Source organism: Aptenodytes forsteri, unplaced genomic scaffold, assembly GCF_000699145.1.
Source record: "Aptenodytes forsteri isolate BGI_AS27 unplaced genomic scaffold, ASM69914v1 Scaffold171, whole genome shotgun sequence".
Classification (NCBI taxonomy): domain Eukaryota; kingdom Metazoa; phylum Chordata; class Aves; order Sphenisciformes; family Spheniscidae; genus Aptenodytes; species Aptenodytes forsteri.
Genome location: NW_008794211.1, coordinates 3,265,481 through 3,281,777, shown reverse-complemented (window position 1 = coordinate 3,281,777; position 16,297 = coordinate 3,265,481). Strand labels below are relative to the sequence as shown.

General features: G+C 42.9%; 1 protein-coding gene across 1 annotated transcript in view; it reads left to right on the top strand.

The window, feature by feature from the left end:
- The window catches only part of POPDC3 (popeye domain containing 3), a 15,203-nt gene extending 1,262 nt beyond the window's left edge, over window positions 1–13,941 (top strand). The window contains exons 2-4 of the mRNA XM_009285054.1: window positions 9,159–9,903; window positions 11,769–11,877; window positions 12,781–13,941. Coding sequence (XP_009283329.1) covers window positions 9,413–9,903; window positions 11,769–11,877; window positions 12,781–13,101 — 921 coding nt within the window. The 5' untranslated portion in view covers window positions 9,159–9,412 and the 3' untranslated portion in view covers window positions 13,102–13,941. The remainder of the gene's footprint in view (window positions 1–9,158; window positions 9,904–11,768; window positions 11,878–12,780) is intronic.
- The last annotated feature ends 2,356 nt before the right edge of the window (window positions 13,942–16,297 follow it).

Here is a 16,297-nt window from a genome sequence, read left to right as displayed (position 1 = left end):
GGTTCGGCGGCGTCCCGGGCGGTGTGTTACGGGGAGTAACGCCGGGCGGGTCGGGGCGCTCCCTGCCTTGGGAGGAGTGCGCTCCTCCCCAGCACGCCCCGCCGGTGCGGTCCGGCAGCGGTAACCGGAGCGCCCGAGTTCAGCCTCGGCTAGGAGTTGGGGAGCATTACCATGTCGCCTTTATAAAGGAGCGGGGCACACCGCCCTGCTCTTCCCCTCCCGAGGGGTCTGTCAGAAGTGAGGCTCTTCGTTATATTCGGGTTTAGGGTTTATAGCCCTTCGGGCTTAGGGTTTATTTCTTAAGGAAAGCATGGTTTCTGGTTTCTCCTCGGGTGCAGCTGCTGCCCGCTCGCACAAGAGCTGGCTCGGGGAGTATCTCTACTTTCACAAAACGAACTCGGGGTCCGGGGGTTTCTTCCACTGACTGGGGGTCTGCTTCATAGGCTGCCGTTATTTGATTCTTCTCTCTCTCCCATCAACAAGTGGTAAGAGCAGATGAACCCTGAAATTAAGATCTAGTTTTGCATTTGCAGTTGTTTCTTTCCAAAGATAGAACGAACGATACAAAACACGTCTTTTCCCCAAACTGTAATTTTTTTTTCCAAACATATTTTTCCAAACTAATATTTTACCACGTTTTCTTCAGCTGTTCTGTAAAGCTTTGTGTGCTTTTAGGCTGTCAATCACTTTATGGGCAAACATTGTATATAGCTGATCTCTTGTAATATTGAATCATGGACCACCTGGTAGTGTTATAAAGATGTCATTGATGAAATCTGGCTTCCAGAACTAGGGCTTCTTGCCACTCTGTTGATTAATGGGAATATGATTGTATTCATGCAAGTAAAAATGTCTTCACTGACCACAGCAAAACAAGAAATGGTTTCCACATCTGCAGAACTGTTGCTGTTCAGGCTTTCCACAAAGTTCTGTGTGGTGCCAAATAATAAAGTAGCTTAAAATGTCAAGTTTTAAAGAAATGCCTTGCCTGCGAAATAGCAGGTAGACTGCAAGTCCTGTAGTGAGGAGAATAGATATTGAAACAGAAGGAAATGTGATACAGGTAATTGTGAAGGCGAAGTTTGTGGCAGGAGAACCTTTTACGATGAAAGTTGAGAACAGAAAGTTTATTAAGGATTCAAGAAAAGGGTTGTTAGCTGAAGCTACACATGTAATCTTTTTATTAAGCGTGCAGGCTCTTCAGAGATGAGATTTGATTTTATCATTTTAGTGTGTTCCACTACCTTGTGAAAAAGAGCTCTGCTCGGTGTCTGGAGGTGATGATACGGAACCTGTAATTGGGCATGCTGCTGTTGCCCAAACAGAAGTCAGATATTGTACAGTGAACAAAGCCTCGGGTTTGTGATTATATTACGTGATGAAACTAAGAGTGTTATGGCTCTCATAGAAAACTAATGAAAGTGATGCTAAACCAGTGCCACGTGCATGCTTCTGCCTGGCTCTGTTTTGTATGTAAAGCTGTGTGACACTTGTTCCAGTAAAGCAGAGAGTAGAACTGTACTTCTAACCCCAAACCCTCCAGTAAAGATAAGTAGTTTCAGCAGCTCCATTAGGGCACCCTCGCTACCTTTCACTGTGTTTCACTCTGGTTTAGAGCTCACGGGGTACATAAATGTGGCGTTTCATGGCTCAGCATGCTGTCTGTCTGAACACATGGCTCATGGCACTACTTCTCCATAATCCAGTTGTACGTGCAGGGGTAGTGCGATGAACCAAGCCTCTGTGTTTATTTCTTTTTTGGGATACGAAGTTCACGTCAGGTGGTTGGTTTCATGGGAATACATTCCCGTCCAAAGGTACTACTACACCGTACAAACTCATTTAAGCTGAATTCTGCTGAGTTCAGCTGTAGTTCATTAACACAGTTTTAAAGCACTTGTGAAATACACGTTGTAGCTGCTTTCTCTATTAATTTAAAAGTTGAACTGTAGAACAGCTTGAACTTGTGCTTCACTTTGCAGTTTTTATTAGAAAACACAGTAAAACAGACCCCCTGAATTATTATTTGGCCAATGCTGTTCAATATACAAGAGCTTTGCTCAAATTTACCCAAGTGCTAGCAATCCATAGTTAGTTTAAAAAATGTCTGACTGTCATTCCATATTCATGTTTCCTAGGAGCAAAAGACCTTAAAAAAAGGAGGGAGGGGATTACTCTTTTTAGTTTGGCAGGAATACCACATATACTTATGGTTCATCAGTTCTGATTCAAATTGGAAGAAAATCTGTAAATTTTTTTTTTTCATATCAGATACTGTCTAGATGATAAAATAGATAGCATCTTCAGTATTGGCTTTGCAACCACAGAGGATTGCATTGTATATTTTACAGTGATAAATGAGGAATCGTTCAAGTACTGTAAGCTGTGCATAGTAAGCTGGTCTTTAAATATTTAAAGACTAAATAATAGCAGCTTCACTGTATGCGGTGCTTCTAATGAACCTTAAACTATTCTGTATTGCTGTGGGTTTTCTTTCTCTCTTGATGCCTCCCCCCGCCCAGCTTTCTTCCACTTCTTAAAAAGATTAATAGGAATTTGAGCAAATTGTAAGTAGAATCAGGCCTCCCCAGCTGCAGCCAAACAAGCTCAGTGAATTGAAAGTCCCATGAAAAGGCTCCCGTTAAAGCGCTCTGCTTTGGAGAAAGCAGTTCTCTCTGCTGCAGCAGGGAGACGGGAGTCAGGCCCAGCGTGGCAAGGAGAACAACCAGTCACCAGCCTCATGCCATTGGTGGGTCATTTGCAGGGACTTCAACGTAGAGATGGCATTGGGGTGTCACCAGGGTTAGGCAGCAGGTGACTGAAGGGAGTTCTTGGTTGAACAACTGTGAAAGTGGGAGCCTAAATTCTGCCTGACCAGAGCAGGGTTTTGGCCCCGAAAAGTCCCGCTTGGCTGGTGGTTATTTCTCGGAGCTGCCCTGAAGGCAGTGAAGCACCAGTGATGGTTGGACGTGCCCCAGCTGCTTGTTTTGTAGCTCTGAGCATTCCCGGAAGGATTGTTCTCCAAGAAAGTATCACGTCGTATGGATGCTCTGGGGGCAGGGGTCCAATTCAGCAATTGCAGCCTGCGCAGCCCAGGGGGGTACTGGAAGGGCTGGAAAGGGTGCGGTTTGACCGCTTTTCCTAAGGCCTGAGATGCTTTACCTTCCAGGTGACACCCAGAGCACTGATCCAGGGGTGAGACATAGTGATGAGACATCAGTGAGACACAGGATGCCTTCCTCAGCCCAGGGGAATGCAAATCCCTTTTCCCTCCTCGCATGAGGGTGCCCCAAGTGACGCATTTTGACTCATGTGGGTGGGTCACTTGCTGCCCTTCTTGTTGAAGCTGTGATGTTGTGCAGAAAGGAGACTGAGGGAGGGAGAACCACGCTGCAGTCGCAACTCGTTCTATGATGGGGATACTCACTCGGGGAGCGGGATCCTGAGGCTCGGCTGCCGGAGTTGCATACATGTTTCATGTTAAAGCATTCATTGATGAAACACCCCTTTCTTTGAAGAACGTTGGCAGGAAGGGATGCTGGCTCCACATGGATGAAGGTTTCTTCTGGAAGGTCTATATGAGGAATAATTGCAGAGATATACCTGTCTTCAGTGTTTTCTGTTGTGCAAAGTAGCTGCTTAGCTGGTATCTGAGGCAAGCTTCTAGATTTCATTGGGAAGACCAGCTACATAACTTTCTAGGTATGTACAACTTTTTTATATTAAGTAACTTAAGACAAAAGTCCAGAAGACATCATTGCGATCATCTAATCTGACTTACTGTAGAATAAAAAATCGAATTGTAGTAAATCAATTAATTTTTTAATAATAGTATACCCAGATTTATTTTAGGTACCAGACAGCATCCTGACTTCTTTAATTCCCAGCAAAGGAAATCTTTAAAGCCATCCTATTAATTAATTACCTTTGCTATGTATGCTTGTGTGTCTTTGTAATCTGCATATATCTAGTTTTATAGTGACTGATTATCTTGATACCTTTGTGTTTTGGATTGGGTAGTCCTTTTCTTCCTCATCCTGCTTCCATCTTCCTGAATAGATGTTATGGACTGTGATGAAGCTACTGTAGCCTTCTCTATATTGCACAGGCTGCATTTTCTCGGCAAAATCATGTGTTTTCCAGTATTATAATTACTGCTTTCTCTAGGGTCTAGTCTCGAGAAGTTTGAGGTAAGCTAGCTTGTGTTGTTAGTTACTGTCCTAATTGCTGCATGCATGTTTTGAGCCTGGAGTGGGTTCAAGGACAGTTTATCACTGAAAATACCTCGTTTATCTGCCCATACTTGCCTGTAGGCGCATAGCCATACCTCTCTGTAGGTGCGTAGCTCCTCTGTGCACTGAGTTAGACACTGCATTGCAGTTAAGAGTTTGGTTGTCTCAGTCCCTTTGGACTATCTAACCCCAAGTGAACAACTGCTGAAGGAAAGTAGCTTAGGGAAAGCGTGCTACATAAACAACCATTGAGAGCAATAGGTGTCAGCAGGGGGGCAGAGAGAGGATTGCAGAGACAAAGGGGCAATGGAAGGAAGGGGTACCTTAATTGACGTATGCGTTTACATTGCACGTTAGAGGAAGTACTTGCTAAAATTAAGGAGCAGCTTCTTTTTATACATCTAAATGATGGCCAGACCAGATGTAACTTGCCAGCCCAGACGGGGTGCTCAGAGCTCGGCCCTCTGGAAGCAGGGGGCGTCGAGGCTGGGAGGGCCCCCCTTGGCTGGAGGGAGCTGCTTGGTTCCCGGTGGAGTCGCTGGAGCAGCTTTGCTGACTGCCAAGCCAGGCTGTAGCCACTAGCTCAGGTATAAACATCTACACTGTAGATGGCTAAAACCAGTGAGACAAATCCTGCTAAATCCAGCATAATCTCATTTTGTGCATGAAAGCATATATGCTGTAAAGGAAAGTCTTCCCTTTTGCTTCCAAACCTGTAGCAAACAATTCATCCAGGCTGGCTACATGATCAGCATGTACGGCACTACAGGCTGTCAACATGTACAGTGCGAAAGTGCTGAGGGCTTTCTGGCTGAATACTTGGGATAAGACAACTAAAGAATGGAGTATTCGAGTTCTGAATAGCTTTACTTTTGACTTAAAAAGACCAAAGAGAGAACTGCTGGTGGCCTTGGCTTTTAGGGTTTATTTTTTGCAGAAATTATTGTGATCCAGACACAGTAACTAACGCTCAAAGCTTCTCAGACTTGAATTTGAGTCATCAGTGACAAAAATGGGGTACAGTACCCAGTTCTCAAGCAAATTAAAAATGTACGTAATTGGTAATTCTGTGTGGGAATACTACAGTGTATGGGGAAAATGCCCATTTGGGGAGGGGGAGGTTGTACTATGTGCGTTGAAATTACAATATAGATTCATTCTGTTTTGACTGTTTTAGTACACTGCTTATATGACGTTTTAAGTTGCTGGCAGGTATTTATTTTGGAAAGTATAAGTGAAATACTCCATTTACTGCTTTGAAGCTCCAGCAAACTCGTTGATTTTAACACTTTCTGATGACAGCTTAGTCCTTTCAGCAATGCTGTTGTTTGTTTTAAAGAAGTCCATGCCACTGTATATTGCTCACATCTCTAGTCTGGGCTGATTTTTCCCAGTGCTTGATCTGCTCCTGCTGGAGAGGGTGGAATGTGTGGTGGGGCAAAACACTCGGAAGCATCTCAGTAATTCAGCCTGTGCTGGCAGGGCATGTCTTCTTCCTGGGAGGAGACCTCTTCCATGCACCTCTGGCTCTGGCCGCCTACAGATGTCAATGCTGTGTTATTCTGAATACGGTAGCCACGTAGCAGAGACTGTTCTTGTGCACAGTGCTCCTTCTTCCCCATAGGCAGGGGACAGAGTAGTTAGCATTCAACATTTACTTGGGGAAGATACAGTTCTTCAGGCTTATAATCCAAGATACCTGCTTTAAATGCAGTTTCCCGCTGATGCTTGCCTGATCACCACCATCAAATGAACCTGTAGCGATAACTGTTCACCGCAGCCAGGACAACTGTCGCAGGACATCAAACAAGGCCACGTCAGTTGGCGCATTCCCTGTCCTGGTAGCTAAGAACACCAAAGCATCTCAGTGAAAGGATGGTGTCCCCTTCAGGTGCTTACAAACTTGGTAATGCCGTGCTACTGTGGGCACTTTGTAGACAGGAGGATGACTCACAGTTGGTACCACAGCTGTTTGGTTTTTTGATTTGGGGGATTTTTCTCCCCCCACCCCTGCTTGCAGTAGATGAATGGCTTAATTAGAGTGACTGTTCTGAAGCCCTCAAGAGTTTAAATTTTGGACTTGTAGGAACTATAAAGAAAAATGTGAAAGGCCTTATCTAGCACTAAATACCAATCAAAATTAGAAATTTTACTGTATATGTAGGCCCACACATACTATTGTCTCTGCTCTATTTAACACTTCATAAAAAAACCTACCAACAATTTTTAGCTCCCAAATCTTAGAATAATTTCTTGATTGAAAAGAGGTGAATCCTCTCTTTCTGCCTGCAGTTCACTGGCAGCAAGCATGCCTGCTCTTCACCGTAGCCATGAGAAACCAGCTCCATTTAGTAGTAGGCTTCGTCAGTATTTCCAGAGGGTTTGTTTTTGCCTGCACACCTTACGTAGCTCAGGAGAGTGTCATGTTGATGAGGCTGTATTCTGTGCTAGCGCTGGCCTCCCTCCTTTGCCCTTCCTCTTGCCCAGATGGAGGGAGGCCCTCTCCAGCCTGGGTGGTGCCGTAGCACAGTAAAAGTTCTCATTGTGCAGAGCTACTGAAATAAGTGGGAATGTTGCATACAGTGGTTTTGGAAGACAGGTCCCATTCCAAAAATAAACAGTTACAATTACAGGACAGTTTTTCCAGGGCTTTGGTTTTGTGCATGATGACCCTCTATCTGTGTCCTAGTGGTGTGCTGTTCTTTCCAAATTATTTTGACCCATCTTGTCATGAATAGATGTTTTACAGCAATGCTGTGAGTTGCAGTGTGGGCAGACTGTGAATGCTATAAGCGAATTGGAAACGGAACATAAATTTTGTGAAGTTATTGCAATGTCATGTCAAATGATTGCAATGTGTGACTTTACATGACAAAAAGACGTTGGTAATGGAAGGTAGATTACAGTACGGATCCACAGTGGTTTTGTTTGTGGCATGCATACAGCTTCCCATGTAACTTCTCAGTCGTGGTTCCATTCCAAACACTGAATTTTTTGTAGAAATTAGGGCCTTCATGAGAACTGCTCAGAGCAAAATGTTGGCAATAGAGTAGAAGTGTTAACGATAATCCAAAATCACTGTTATCAATTATTCTATTTAAAAAAACAAACAATCAAACAAAAAATTCCTGCCACTGATTTTTGACCGTGCAGTGGAAATGCTGACTGGATTCAGAACACAAGGTCTGGGAACTGCATGTTTCAGTTTTATTTTCTTTTGGTTCAGAAATCTTACCCCTTGATCACAGAAGTACCGCCTAAAATTCCTCATGCTCTTACCGTGCCTAGGTAACTTCTTTGTAGCTGATGCAGTTCTCATCTCCCATTCTCCAAGGGCTAAATCCTGCATCAGGGGGGAATCCTGTACCAGAGAAGAGCATTTGGGTAAAGAGACAAACAGAAAAGCTTACAGTTACATCCTTGTAATGCTGGTTCTTCCACTGCAGTAGGATATCGAGCATTTTAATTTGGGGAGGTTCCGTGCTCTTTAGCTGTGATATTTTTATGGGTCAGTGACTTCCCTATCGCCACTCCCAGAGAGGGAGAGCTCTCCTCCTAACCTCTTCTTCTGAACTCTGCCGCTCAGTTTTTTGGGATTTTATTTCTTCATTTAGCATTAGCGTTTTTTAATCATGGAATTAATGTTGGGACTTGAATAAACTTAAAAGAAGTAAAGCTGTAGCAGCTAGGAAATGTGATACGACTTTGCTTTATTAATTTCTTAGACCTGTCACTGTGAAAAAACCACCACTGAAAGCCCTGCTGAATGGTGTTGGGTGCTTCACTGCACCAGCAGTACTTTTTAAGTATTGACTTCTGTGGCTCTTGGGGGGGGAAAAAAAAGCTACCTTTGATATTCTAGAGAATCTAATAATTTAGATAGCGAGATATTTCTTGGCTTCCCTGTTGTTTTACCAGGAAAAGAACCAGACAGTTAAAGACTTTGGTGGGTTTCAATCCTGATTACACTACTGATTGATAGACTCTGGCTTTGCAATTTCTACCATGTCTAATTTCACATTGAAGCATGTATTTTTACTTTAAAAGACAGACATAGAAAGCTAGTTTTGATTTTTTTAATTTATTTTGGTTTTTTTCATGTTTTCGGTTGTGTATTTTACTTTTTATTTAACTCTTCGGAATACATTATCATATGGAAACAAATAGCATCTTTACAACATTTTACAGTGTTAAACAACAAAATTATGTGGTCCATGGCATGAAATTATACAAGGTAGAACTTTGAATGTTATAAAATTCCTTTTAAATGCCCTTTGAGAAGTATTTTGCAGGACTACTTTCTTCATGTTCTAATAACATAATCTGTATAAAGCTGCCTTTAAGCTTTGTAGTCTTCCTTATACGTGACAGGTTTTTGCCTGTCATCCTTGGAGTAGAAAAGACCATCCCCCGTGATACTTGGGTTTCCCTTATTGTGGTGTTTGGGGATGTCGTTTGTTGTCTCCGGGGACAGAGAGCAGCCTTGCTCAGCTCATTAATGAGAGCGGTTTGACTGAAATCCAGAGTGAGATGGAGGTGAACAAGGAACAAGAGTTCACTGTCACTTCTTGTCCGAGAGCTAGGTGGGGCATTAAATGAGACTCGCAGGCAGCAGGTTCAGGACCAACAAACGCAACTACCTTCCCAGCAGTTAGGCTGTGGAAAGTCTTGCCGCAGGACGTGGTGGATGCGATGTACAGGTTTACATGGATTCAGTGGCGATTCGACAGTTGCCACAGGGTTCATAGATACAGAAACATGATCTTCAATTGAATGAATATTAAGGTTTGATCCTGGAATCACAGGGTTACGAGGGGAATTGGAAGATTGTAATGCAGTCTGTGGTTTTAGACAATAAAAGCTTTGATAGAGTTTAATTGATGAAAAGAATTTTGTAAGTAATTCATCTTTTCTTCACTTGTCCAGATCAGATGAAGCTACAGATGACACGGCCAAAGTCAAAAGAATGCATGAACTGGTGAGAGACAGCATTGCCTTCTGAGAACATTAGCTTCCTAGTTGCTGGAAATCCTAAGTGCGACTTTACTACCAAAAGAGACCCTGACATTACGTGATCATTGAGCAGAGTTTGCAAGAATGGAAAAGCAAAGGACCCTGCTAGCTGCATCTCATAAATAAAAACTTCCAAGATTCAGCTGAATTGAAAAATTATTCCAGCCATGGGAGAAAATGCAAGTTTTTGGGAAAGTCTGATATATGCACATCCTACATGTACCACCTGGAAGCAAGAGGCAGAGGGATCTATCTACCACCTAGCCAGTATTCTCTTTGTTGTGGGCTTCATGGGTGGAAGTGGATTCTTTGGGCTTCTCTATGTCTTCAGCTTGCTTGGATTGGGCTTTCTCTGCTCTTCTGTTTGGGCTTGGCTGGATGTCTGTGCTGCTGATATATTCTCCTGGAATTTTATACTGTTTGGTATATGCTTCGTCCAGTTCATTTATGTTACCTACCAAGTTCGGAGTGTTTCCTTTGACAGAGAATTCCAGGAACTGTACAGCGCTCTCTTCCAGCCTCTGGGAATTTCCTTGACTGTCTACAGGAAGATCGTCTTGTGCTGCGATGCAGAAGTGGTTACCCTGGAGAAGGAACACTGTTATGCCATGCAGGGCAAAACACCTATTGATAAACTGTCCTTGCTCGTGTCAGGCAGGTTCGTATCTGTTTGTTCAGACTTACTGCAAATATCTTTATTTTTTCCTCCTTCTTGAAAATGAAAGCAAAAAAAATGCCTGACTTGTGTATTGTTTGTTCATTTTCCAATACAATAGATTAAATATTAATGCAATATAAATATTAATAGGCTAAAGACACTTGTCTAGGGCAGTACTAACATAAAAACACTAAGCACAAAATCTGTAATAGCATAAAGAAAAGGATTTTAAGTCATTCTTTTCCAGACTACTGTATCATAGCACTTAACAGGTTAGGCAGATAAAGGGAACAAACGTGTGCTTCAGTCTTCAGGCTATGGTTTGCTATCTGTCTACTGCCTAGCTGATGAACACAGCATCTTTCTTTTTCTTCTTTGCCAGTATCATCTGAAACAGGACTAAAAGGTAGTTATGAAACTGAATATACTGAGATAAACTCTGTTTAATAGAGATCTTGACTTTGATACAGATTGTATTTGGTTGCTTTCTGGGGGTGTGAGAGAAGAGAGGGAGTAAGGGAGAGCAGTTTTAGAGGCCTCAAAGTGCCCTTCCATTACAAGGGGACATAGTTGAGCCCTATCAAGATTTGCAGAACTGAGTCTACAGTTACTGTATACTGTGGCCCTTAGTTAAACCCTGAGGCAGTAAGTCCACCTGCTTGTACTCCCTGCTTACTGGAGACCCTTCTGGCAACCTTGCTGATGCTTTCCTGAAGGGAAATACTAGCTTTCGTACTGTATACAAAGTGGTATACAGTACTGGACCACCACAAGAGTAGATGGGATACATAGAGATGATGGCCATGGTGTGTCTTTGATGGGACACTTTGTAGGTGCATTTTGACAGCCTGCTGCGTGGTCAGATGGAATTTGTAGGCAGCTTGAAACTCAGCTGATTTAGGACTACTTGCAATGAACAATATGGATTTTAGGTAGTTGTCCTTAGTGACACCCTGGTTCAGAGCATTCTTGGGAGCTGTCTAGAAAGTACCATGTGGAGGTTGCTTTTGGTCATAGTCATACTGAAGGAGAGGTGTCCATCCTTCTACATGCCCAGCCAGTTAGTAATCATGCAGGGAGTTCCTGCTACCCTTCTTTGTGCATTATAGGGCTGCTTCTTCTGATTGTGTAAGAAGCATTAATCTCGGTGCAGGGCAGATGTAAAAAAGGGACTCCTACAGCTTGCTTTTTTTCTTTTAGCTCATGAGGTTTAAGCATACGTTTCCTGCTTGTGTGCCTTCAAACTTAAATATGATTTAAAAAGTAGAAAGAAAATTTTTCTTCGGCATCTGCAGAAGGCCACAGCATTCACACAGAGATCCCATACCTCCGTGCTGTTCTCCCGGCTCCAGAGACAGTCCTGTGGCCATGTAATTCCTGTTAAACATTGAGAGAGCCCTACCTAACACATGCCGTGGGGAACTCCTGCTTCCCACTTCGTGCTTTTGCCACTTTATTCCCTCTAAAACGCCTATTTGCCAAACTTAGAAGTATAGCCCATGGCTTTCAAGTGAAGGAGGCAAACGGTGTTATGTGCATTGGTCTTTCACCTCTTCAGTGCATGCTGGCCTTGTCATGACAAAGCTTGCACGTCGCTGCACGGACCTGCCCCAGAGAGAATAATATGACTTGAATAAGGCCTGGAAAGATTTCCATTTCAGTTGCATGATTGTCTTGTATTTCTTTCAACTGGCCTGATCAAGTTGTGTTCAAAAATATAATTAGATACTGTTGGCCAGTGATCGCTTTTTCATGCTCTCAAAGCTATATATACACTCTTCACATACTAGAAATAACACATTCTTGTTGCAGTCATTGCTGCTGTACAGGTAGTACTAACAAATTAACACATCTTATCTTGGTAGGATCAGAGTGACAGTTGATGGGGAGTTTCTGCATTATATTTTTCCTCTTCAATTTCTGGATTCTCCTGAATGGGATTCACTGAGGCCCACAGAAGAGGGAATTTTCCAGGTAAAAGTGGAGAGGTTTTTTTTTAATACTACAGAAAACTGTTCAAGTACTAATTGGTTTAGAAATAAGTTCATTTAGTTGTGGGTTTCATTTGTGAAATTATACAAACAAGTGGCATTCCATTAATTTGGGGAGGGAAGTCCTCTTTACCCGCTGGACTGGTTATGCTGTCTGTATCTTCTTTCTGTTTGCATCTTGTTGTTACAACAAACAAGGTTTTTCTTAAAGCTAATCCAGGAGGTAGACTCTGTTTGCATTCTTTGGCTGTGCTAAAATCCAGCCCTGAGAAACCAGGTTTGCAGGAGGTGGGTGGAAACTGGTGCTGAAGAGGCTTCCCTACGGGAGGTGAACCGGAGAGCACGGGCTGGGGAGAGGCATGCCTGTGGTACAGCTTGGCACGGGGGCACAGCATGGGACACGGTGCCCATCGGGGCTTCGCCCTGTCATCCATGAGCCCTCCCACTGCTGTCACTTGACTGACACGCTAGCTCCTGCCTGTGTGGGATCTGATGTCTCATGTCATGAGGGCAAATGGCATTTGTCGAGAGCTTTCTTTAGACCTGCCTTTCCAGCTGGGGCTGCTGAGAGCAAAGCAGGGAGCGCAGGGCCAAGGCCGGGGCGCGCCGTCAGCCTGCATTCTGGCTGGGGCTGCTGTTCAGTGTGGGCTTAGGCATACTGTCACTGAGGCTGACAAGACAATCATTCGGTCCCTTCCCAGTCACCCTTCTCGCTTGTCTTTTGCATACAGTAGACCTCGCAGAGGTTGCAGCAGGTGCAAAGACGCGAGGTGTACGTTACAGACACAGCCTGCGTGCCTGCTGGGGGGGGTGCTTTCTGAGCAAGGGCAGCAGCAGCAATATCACTGCCTTATCACCTAGCTAATTTTAATTTGCTCTTCTATAGGTAACACTTACAGCAGAGACAGATTGTCGGTACGTGGCCTGGAGAAGAAAGAAGCTGTATCTGCTGTTTGCTAAACACCGTTTCATCTCCCGCCTGTTCTCAATTTTAATTGGGAGCGACATTGCTGAAAAACTGTATGCCTTGAATGACAGAGTGCACGTGGGGAAAGGCTTTAGGTACGACATTCGGTTACCAAACTTCTACAATGTTTCACTGCCAGAGACCCCTCCGGTGCAGCCCTCCCACCACCTACAGAGAGGGTCCCCCCGGCGCAAGCTCACAGGGGTTACAAACTGCGGCTCCTTCAGCACACAGTCCTAGGAAGGGAGACTCTGCTGCAGCCATTCCCCAAAATGATGAAGGGAAATGCAAAGTGGTGAAGCAGAAGAGCAGAAAGATGAAGCAGAATGAGACCCAGTCAAGCCAAATTTGACTGACAAGTGCCATTTACTTTCATTGGAGTAGCTTGAATTCTTCCTCTCTAGAGCCAGCGGGTTGGCTTCTGCATTTTGACTGTTTGTGCAATATGTTTAGTTTCTGTTGATACTTTTGTTGATCTTCATCTCCTTACTTTTGGAGGAAAACAAATCATAACAGGCTGAAGTTTTATTGTAATTGTGGTGGCCTCTGTGTTGTGTTTTTAAAAAAACCAAACCCACGGTATTTGTAATTATACTTTCTCAAAGTTATTTGCCATAATGAAGTATAGTCAGTATAGTCAATGAAAACAAGCAAGTTGTCTTCAAAATACAGCAACTTGCTTGTAACATTCATGTTTATGCCATGTGAACATTGTCTCAATTAACGTGAAGAATATTGCAGAAAAAGACCAAGAGACCGATTGTATTGGTTTTGTTTTTTAAAGAAAGATTTTGAAATGCACAGCAAGATTCTTAAAAAACAAACAAAAGAAAACAACAAATTCTGTCCCATGAGCGATTGGTTTCTCTCTGACTGTCCTAAAGAGGTATTATGTGAAAACAAACGTAAATGTAATTGCTGGCATTAGAAAAGTAAAGCAGTTGTAACTGCTGCAAATATTGCTTAGGGAAATGATTGTGTAGTGTTTCTGATAGAATGTGATGTTATAGGACCTAGGCTTCCACGGTGTCAGTGCCATTCGTGACATGTACAATAAATGCTGTTAATCAATCAACTGCCAAACCATTGGAGTTTGTTTTACAATATTCTTTTTAGTTAGGTTTGTCAGGAAGAAACTAAGAAACAGCCGCAGCAATAAATACAATTTTTAACTGAAGCATTCTTGTTTAGCTTCCAGAGTCACTTTTCTGAGCCTATGAAATTCTTGATTTAAAACGTATTCTCTCCGTAATTCTATGGCGTTTTAACGGCATAAGGGAGCACCAGCTCACGCTTTGGTAGGAGAGAGCTGGTTTCGACCCTTGAGGTCCCTGTGCCTTTGGGGAGGGTGTCTGAATGTCTTTGCTAGCTCACCTTCCTGCTGCTATGCCTGATGCCTGCCAGTAATCAAAAAATAAGAAGCATTACTATTTTATGAGACTGTATTGCTGCTTGATATATCTGAAGGTAGATCACATTTTAATATTTTAAAATTGCTGGACTGTTTGGTAGGACAACCATTGTGTTTGCGTATGTGTGGGTATACATATGAGTTTAGATCTTGGGAGTTGTTGCTGGAGGACTTAAAATAATGGTACAACCTCATGCTTGAAAGATAATCATGCATTATGTATAAGAAAGCTATTAGAAGTGATATGAAACACCACCTGTTTGAAGGACCTTCAGTGTAGAGCAGATAACGTTGTACGAGTTTTGCTTTTAGCTTTATGTCCCTTTCTCAGAGAGGAAAATCTGCCAAACATAAATACCGTAGAATGCAATGTGATAATCCCCAAATCCTTCTAGTAACCCTTCCACGCGATGTATTCTGTATGTATTACTTAATATGTGAGTCATATTAAGTCACAAAGCTACTTTGTCTTGGTCAAAAGAGAACTGAAAAAATGCAGAGAGTTCATTGACAGCTGTTAAAGGCTGGCCCAGAAAATAACTAAGGCACAAAGTGCCAGAGGCTGGCAGTGTGTAGTAAGGACATACAGCTGTGTGTGCCCTCTTCCTACATTTTTCACGGTTAAGGGACAGGATAGCAGGCAACCTGACCCCTTGCTATGACTCAGCACAGGTATTCTCGTGGAGCTTCAGTGCTGTGATTAGTATCACGTCTTATTTGTCAGCAGTGCCTGCTGCCTGAGGTGGGTAAGAAGCGCGTCATCTCTCGTGGATGTTGTCACTTAGGCTGTGCCTCGCAATCCCTGCTCCGCTTCACCCGGCTGAGCTGCTCTGAAAACCTAACGCTGTTTTTTAACAGGTGATTTAAAATTAGCCCCCCCATCTCTCATTCTGATAAAACAACAAGAGTTTATAAATTTCTCGTGCTATAACATGTGTTGGACCAATATGAAGTTTATACTTAATGTTTTATATGTTAACAGTCTAGAAACATAAAAAGATTATAGTCTAGAAACAAAAAGAGATGTTATTCTAGACTTAGGCATAGTATAAATCGTTGATTAATGCTCTCCTTGGTTTTCTTGAATACATAGGCTTGCCCCATATATTCAAGAAAACTTGCCTTAACTTAAATAGGGTCAGCGTTTAATAAACTAGTATGGTCATCTTCACCTTCAAAATAAGACCAAGGAGTCTTGCCCACACAATTTCTGTATCAAGCTTATATACTCTAATTAAACTATAGCATACTGCTTAGAAAGATCCCTGCTCTGGGGTGATGGGTGCTTCATCACATACTGGTAATTTTTTCTTTGTGACTGGTGCGTGCCTTGGTTTCAGCCTGGTTTCCAACTACAGTCCTCTGTGATGCTTTTCTCTGCTGGGATCGGTTACTATCAGAAATCTCTACTAGGACATGTCTGAGTCAATATCTGAACATACTCTTAGCTAATCTTGTTTAGCTTTTGCTACTGTGCTTTTTGGGCTTTGAGTCACTTTTTAAAAATTGTTTCCAGTTTTCCAGCATCTGTCTGAGTCATGACTAGCAGAACATGTCAGCTGTAGAATTCAGGGCATATATCTCTACAATAATAGAAGTACACACAAAAGGACTGGAAGCAAGACAGCAAGCCCTCTCCACCCCTGTTTTATTTAATCTTGACAGCACTTCTAAAATGTACTGTAAAATACTCTCTGGTATGTGACTCATAAACCAACGTTTTGGGAGAGATGTACAATCTACCTAAGTAAAGATGTACTCAGACTGATGTCTGTGAAATAATACAAGCTTTTGTGATACCATACACACCCAGCCATCAGAGAGTTGGGGTTGTTCAGCCTGGAGAAGGCTCCGGGGAGACCTTATTGCAGCCTTTCAATACTTAAAGGGGCCTTATAAGAAAGATGGGGACAGACTTTTTAGCAGGGCCTGTTGCGACAGGACAAGGGGGAATGGCTTTAAACTAAAGGGGGGTAGATTTAGACTAGATACAAGGAAGAAATTTTTTATGCTGAGGGTGGTGAA